We start from the raw sequence: 6,915 nt of genomic DNA on the forward strand, positions 1-6,915 counted from the left end.
CATAGTAACCATAAATTGGCTAACTACGGGAGATGACGGCATGGGTAACGCCGTCGTTGATGTGGGTTGTGCGGCAGTAGTCGTACTGCCGCTTACATTTTCTGGGTTCGTATCACTACCATCACTTCTAGAATTGTCGTTCCCAGAACTGAATCACTATTTCTTCCTCTATTAGCCATAATACAACGTCCGTTACGTAATATCATGCAACAAAACAATCAATCATTCAAAACACACAATATGGTCCCACTGGACGTGCCAATTTGTTTACGGTGAAAAATGACAGTTGTAAACAAATAATCCAAAGATCAATCTGGGGACTGGATTTAGGTCCTCTTTGGGTTCTTTTAAGTGTGTTGTTAACGTAACGATGAAATGGGCACGTGAATTCAGCAATTTAGCAAGAATAGTGAAATATTAAACGTGCAGAATTGACTCAAACATAGAGGTTCATTACAGAAAAGTATGAAATAAGAAATGAATTGCAGAAACAAGAACAAAAGCAAACAAACGAAGAAACTTGAATTGAAATGCAGAGTGTAAAGGTACTGGAATGTAAATATGCTGAAATGTAAACGTACGACTCCTCACAACGGCGAACAACGGCCACCGTAGGTCTCCTTGTAGCTGGTGTCTGGCGCGGTGCAGGGTTTCAGCATCTCAGAGTGTTTAGGTGCGGTGTCTGGGTGCAAAAAGTCGTCCCCCGTGAAATGGTGCTTTGGAGTATTTATAGACATGATGATTACCACCGTTTTCCTCCTTTTGCTGGCACTTCTTAGTAACTACCTTCAACTGTTGATGCTCACTATCCACGATTGCTTGCGATCGTGCTGTTCGTTGGGACTTCTTTCGTAACCGCTATCGCCCATGATCTTCTTTGCGTAATGGTGAATAATGATAACTGCTGGTAACCGCCTTTGGATTTTTCAAGACTCCTATCTTTCGAGTATTTTTGAGAGAAACCTAGGAGACTCCTTTAATGTTATGGCCTTAGAATAATTTCTTCTTGACTTCTCTTTTCGAGCCATTCTGAAGTTTTAAGAGTCTGTCTTGGTCTTGTGGACTTAGAACATTTTCTTTGCTCATTTCTGTTTTTCGAGCAATTCTGGAGGGACTCTAGAGCTCGACCAAATTTGTGGACTTAAAATATTTTCTGACCACTTCTTATTTTTTGAGCAATTCTGGAGGAAATCTGGAGCTCAGCCAAGTTTGTGGACTTAGAATATTTTCTTACCACTTCCTGCTTTTCGAGCAGTTTTGGGTGTCAGGGACTTGAAAACTCCTCAAAACTCCTCGAAAAACCATCAGTTTTGTGGACTTGGAATATTTTCTTTGCCAGTTCTATTTTTCGAGTAGTTTTGGATGTCAGTGACTTAAAAACTCCTCAAAACTTCTCGAAAAAGCCTTTAGTTTTGTGGTCTTAGAATATTTTCTTGTCTTTCAAGCAGTTTAGAGAAAAATCAACAATGTAACAAAAATCTCCTAAAATAGCTCGAAATGTATTCCTTTTAATTAAAACCAAAGATCTTCCAATATTTCTCTTATGTTCAGGTTTATCTTTGGCTCCTTCTTGACCCTCAAAACTTGTTGAAATGTAGTTTCCTTCAAGATGATTTTTAACTTAGAAAATTTTTCTTATCCCAAAACAGGGTGCTTGGTGTTATTGATGACAAGAAGATGAAGTTTTAAGAATAAGAAGATTAAAGAGAGAAAGAAGATGAAGAAGTATCGAAAAATAACGTTGGAGATCTGAGGAGGAAGACAATAAACAGTGCCACACCATACACATGGCACAAAATGATAATTTTTTTTAATAAAATTAGAGTTTTTAACAAAAAAATGACCTATTTAAAACTTTTGCAAAAGTTAGAGAACTAAAATAAATTAAAAAAAAGTTAAAAGATGAAAACGAATTTTATTTTGAAGTTAAGGGACAAAAAGAGTAATTTTGCCTATTTTCTATATCTTAACAATATCAATCTATATGTAAAATTGACTGTAATTTAATATTAATGTTTTGTTTAATAAATATTATATATATTTCAATAATATCAAACTTATTATTTATAACATATTTATTAAAGAATTTAATTTAAACATACTAATAATGTAAAGACTTTACATTGCTAACCAATTATAAAGTTTGATATTAGCAAGAATTTTTAATTTTTGTAACAATGTTTAGGTAAAATTTTCAATTACCTATGTATCTAATATAGTTATGGGTTTAGATTGACATCATTTTGCAAATTAAAAAGAGACCTTTGTACCAGTTTATTTTAAATGATAAGTCTAAGAGAAGTTTAACTAGAAAAATAAAAAAATAAAGAAAGTACAAAGTTAAGAGGGAGTTCTTGAAACGATTCAATTTATATTGAATAAACTTTAAAGTAAAAGTATAAAATATGTGAATTAGAATCACAATAGACTTAGGATTACAAGTACTGAATGTTTAATGCTATTAAAAGTGATCATGTTAAAGATCTTAGATGTTACCTAGAGAGTGTGTGAGTGAAAATATTTTTAATTGTTGTGTAACTTATCTTCGTCTCTATGCATTTTCTTTAACATTTTCTTCAATCCATCTCTTTTCTCCTTTTGATTCTCTCAAGTGTTTTTTCTCTACTTGCATAGTAAATTTTTGAACCTCCTTAAATAAAAATATACAATCCTATTTATTAAAAAAATGACAAGACAATTGCAAAAATAAATGTAAGGAAATTGAAATATGGGTCTAAAGGTAAGCTAATCCCCTTAATTGCATGTCCTGAGCACGAGTGGTGTGACAACCGTTGTTGATTTATTTTAAAAGTAATCACTACATTTAGAAGATTTAGAAGAATAGGCTCATTCGACCATATATTGGTCTTTACATTTGTTTTTGGTCAGGCTAAGCTACTAAGTGACAAAGACTTAACTTTTTCTTTTGTGGTCAAACTACTAACTTGACCATTATCTTGTTCAAATCAATAATATTTGACTAAAGCACTAAGAGATCAACATTTAGCCATTTTTATGGTTAGAGTTAATAAGACTTAGATTCTGATCGAATCACTAATCTAAGGTTCTGAGTGTTCAACACTTAATCATTTCTATGACCGAACTACAATTCTAAGAAATATTTTGATCAAATCGCTAATCTTTGAGCAAAGGTACTAAATGACCAACACTTAGTCATTTTTGTAGTAGAACTTACATTGACTAATAAAGAATAATGATCTTCTAGCTAAGGTGTTAAGTGGTTAATACTTAGCCAATTTTGTAATCAATTATAGTACTAAAACTAATATTCTAGTTAAATTACTGATTTCTCATTAAGGTGCAAGTGACCAACACTTAGCCATTTTTATAATTGAATTTTGATGGGGTGAACAAATAATTTAATAAAAAATATATATCTACAATCTAATTGATTGATAATGTAAATTTTTTTATATTAACAATATATTAAAATTAAATTATTGATCAAATATGTGATTTCTAACTTGATTTGATAATGTCTAAACAACATTAAAAATATAATTTATAATAGAAGTTTGTTAAAAAAAATTGTATTAAAAAAAGAAAAATATTTATTATATTTTTATAAATTTAATATAATAAATATATACTTTTTTTATAAAAAAAATCATTTATAGATGCTTAAACTCAATTTTAGGATACTGACATTAATAAAATTCTAAAATTTTAATTTTTTTCATCTCAATTATTGAATTTAAATTTATCACTTTTTTGTTTACTTTATTTTCATAATATATAATTTCATTTAACATTTTATATATTAAAATTATTTTTAAAAAATAATAAATCCATATAATGCACGGGTATTATAATTAGCATATTTGATAAATGAATGATGATAGATATTAACAGGGGTTGTTTATAGTGTAGTCAACGCGTCCACTAGGTCAAAAATATTGGTTTTTGTTTTATTAAATGCACAATTTGATCCCTAAGAGTGACCTCATGTTTATTTTCAGGGTCTAAAGTTACGGTTTGTACAATTTAAACTTTGAATTTCTTTACTCACATTCTGGTCAAATTACATATACAAATCAATTTAAGTTTATTTTTTCAGAAAATTAAAACATTTAATAAGGTATATTTAATTTCTCACATTACATACCCATGGACCCAGAATAAAAAAAGAAATTCACTGAAATCTAGCAGTTGGAGAACCTTACCAAGAGGAATTGAAAAAGCCTAAATAAAAGAAACGACAAAAAATGTTCCTGGCGAAAACAAAACGAAATATTGTTAAAACTGGTGGTATGATGAGGGGTAGCACTTCAATATATTGAGATAGAACCATTTTACTGGATGACTATGGATATTATGCCCTTATAGTCTTATCCAATGTCGCTTAAAGAATTCTCTAAATCCATAAGAACTAACGTCGTAGTTGAACTGCAAGTGCAAAAATAAATGAAAATTGGACAAATATTACAATATTTCTCAAATGGAATCAAGGATATTTCTCAAGCATGTTCAATAATTTTGATACGTTTTCCAGTCACTTAATGATAGGTTACTAAATTTACTACCTAGGCATAGATTCATTTTGCAAATTTGTTTAAGGAGTTCAAAATACAGATAACATAATCAGTAATAGATGCTACATGTCGCCTGAAAAAGAACTCCCCCGGTGCCATCTTTTAGATAGAGAACAAAATAACTTACAGGTAAGACCTTCACACTGTATTTAGTAATATGTGGATCAGCTACCCTTCCCTGGTTAGCTGCCTGTATAAAAGAACACAGGTCTCAAATTACAAACAAGATTTCCATGGGGTGTTGGTGACTGAAAAGATTGACTTTTAAACTAGAACCACGTTATCACCACAGCTTATATGCTCTGCTTAATCATGCCATCAAAACAAAATTTAGTATAATTTCTTCCCATCAGTACTTTAGGCAGTGAAGTAATGAGATTGTAGTGAACAGGTAAGGAATACCATACATGTGTTGGACTGTGAAATATCTCAATGAACGGATATTCCTTTTTCTGCCGTGTTATACAAAAGCCAGGATATTTTGGACATTCAACCTGCAAAGCACCAGAAGATAAGCGGTTTATCAATATGCAATAACAATCCTAAAGAGTGCTATGCTGATGAGTCTGGTGCAATGCTTCATCACTGGTGATGTTATTGATATGACCGTCAACACTTATAAGAATGAATCAACAAAAACTTACACGCATAAATTTTACATGAGGATAAAACTGAACTGCAGCTTCTTCTAATACTTTGTCAAGATGTCGTGTGTAATTCCCCCTGCATTATCGAATAGCAAGTAATAATCTCAAACTTTTTTACATTTTCTTCATTCTCTTCCCATTCAGACCTAAAGTCAACTTCAAAGTAGGGGGAACCAAACGAGAATCTAGAAGCTGACTCAAGATCACCTGATAGTAAAAGCAACAACCACGGGAAAACCTTCATGAAGGAGTTTGACAAACTCACGCTCAGAGCTAAAATGAATAACCCGTGATAGTCCAAGATCCTTCGGATAACCAGTATAGTACCTTAATTATCACAAAAATTCCAAGAATACATTAAAAAATCTAATGAAGTGAAACTGCTCCAAGAATAATGCAATAGGGAATTGAGCCATAACAAATTAACAACACTGTTACATAGCTAACAGCTATCATTTGAATTATGTAAACTATGGTAGAAAATGAACACTACTGAACCTTATAAGTAATATACAAAGATTTGAAATTAGCTCCCAAAGATTTATAGCTATGACTGAACAATTCTGCAGTCAAATAAATTATATTTGTTTTATATTATAATTAATTAAAACCAAACCATTTACAGCAAAGTCACACTGGCAGTTCCTGTGCCAAAATTTTCACATAAGCATCATATGGAGGAAGTCATACTTGCAAGTTGCTCGAAGATGACTGATCATCTGATCGAAAAATGATGGATCTCCCATTAAACAGAGTAGTGCAACAGGTTAAACTATCCAATTCCTGCAAGATAAATAAATGTTATATCTAAGTGTCAGTTATATTAATCTCATCTACCTTTGTATCCACAAGTAAGAACTAACTAAACAAACTGGTCAAAATTTCATACTTCACTCTGTATCTCCAGCTCAGGGAACTAGAGGGCTATCAAACTATCAGCCTCACGAAAGCCATCTTATACACAAATATTCAATTGGAGCAATTTATCAAACAGCTATTGAGCACATTATAATTAACTAGTCAAAACCGTTAAAAAGCATCACATTATAATAGTGTCCCCTTTTCATCGCTCACATAATACATGACTAAATACATAAAATTTCCTGATATAATTGTTTAATTACCAGAACTTTTTTATTGTAAAAGTTTGTACGTTTTGTTCTTCCTAATAAGTATTGTAATAAAGAAAACCTAATAAGTATTGTAACTCATTCTCAAAACCCTAATAAAGAAAACCTAATAAGAAGTAGTGTAACTCTATTCCCACCGGTCATGAGACACTTTAATAAACCTTCTCATGCCCAGGGTGAAGTGTGCGAGTACCTAACATTCAAGTTATTTAGGCTTTAATATTTAACTCACTTTCAATAACTAGCTTTTAGAAAAAGGGTTGTCCAAAGTATTTTGCTCCATTTCTAGCTCATGTAAAAACATCTCTACAAAGATACAATTTCTTAATTATCCGTTTCAAACACGATCACATGCATACAGTAATTGCTTCACCAAATTCAAAATTAATTACGAGTCATTAGTTAATATACATAACTCTGAACGTAATGAGCATAAAAGATGTGAAATTCAAATCACAGAGAAAAACCATATGCATTGAATAACTATATATAATGAGGAACCGTGTCTACGCACGTGTAAATTGAAGCTCAAATCCCTAAAAATGATTCTACTGAAATCGAAATAATGTAAGATAAATTTTGACA

At 31.4% G+C, this 6,915-nt stretch overlaps 1 protein-coding gene across 1 annotated transcript; it reads right to left on the reverse strand.

Moving 5' to 3' along the window:
• Nucleotides 1-4,341: 4,341 nt before the first annotated feature.
• Nucleotides 4,342-5,946, reverse strand: LOC113850905. Its single transcript, XM_027481423.1, has 6 exons — nucleotides 5,891-5,946; nucleotides 5,408-5,527; nucleotides 5,198-5,276; nucleotides 4,961-5,047; nucleotides 4,681-4,743; nucleotides 4,342-4,407 (listed from the first exon to the last, which is right to left on the reverse strand). Exons 1-6 carry the CDS (start codon nucleotides 5,944-5,946, stop codon nucleotides 4,342-4,344), a joined length of 471 nt encoding a protein of 156 aa, XP_027337224.1.
• Between the last annotated feature and the right edge of the window lie 969 nt (nucleotides 5,947-6,915).

Source organism: Abrus precatorius, unplaced genomic scaffold (genome assembly GCF_003935025.1).
Source record: "Abrus precatorius isolate BTA unplaced genomic scaffold, Abrus_2018 Scaffold9, whole genome shotgun sequence".
NCBI lineage: Eukaryota > Viridiplantae > Streptophyta > Magnoliopsida > Fabales > Fabaceae > Abrus > Abrus precatorius.

Coding starts and splice junctions, on each gene's coding strand:
- LOC113850905 (XM_027481423.1), bottom strand. CDS start 5,946: ATGGGAGATCCATCATTTTTCGATCAGATGATCAGTCATCTTCGAGCA. Junction 5,277..5,407: donor GTTGTTGCTTTTACTATCAG/GTGATCTTGAGT, acceptor TCGATAATGCAG/GGGGAATTACACACGACATC. Junction 4,408..4,680: donor ACAGTGTGAAGGTCTTACCT/GTAAGTTATTTT, acceptor TTGCACTTGCAG/TTCAACTACGACGTTAGTTC.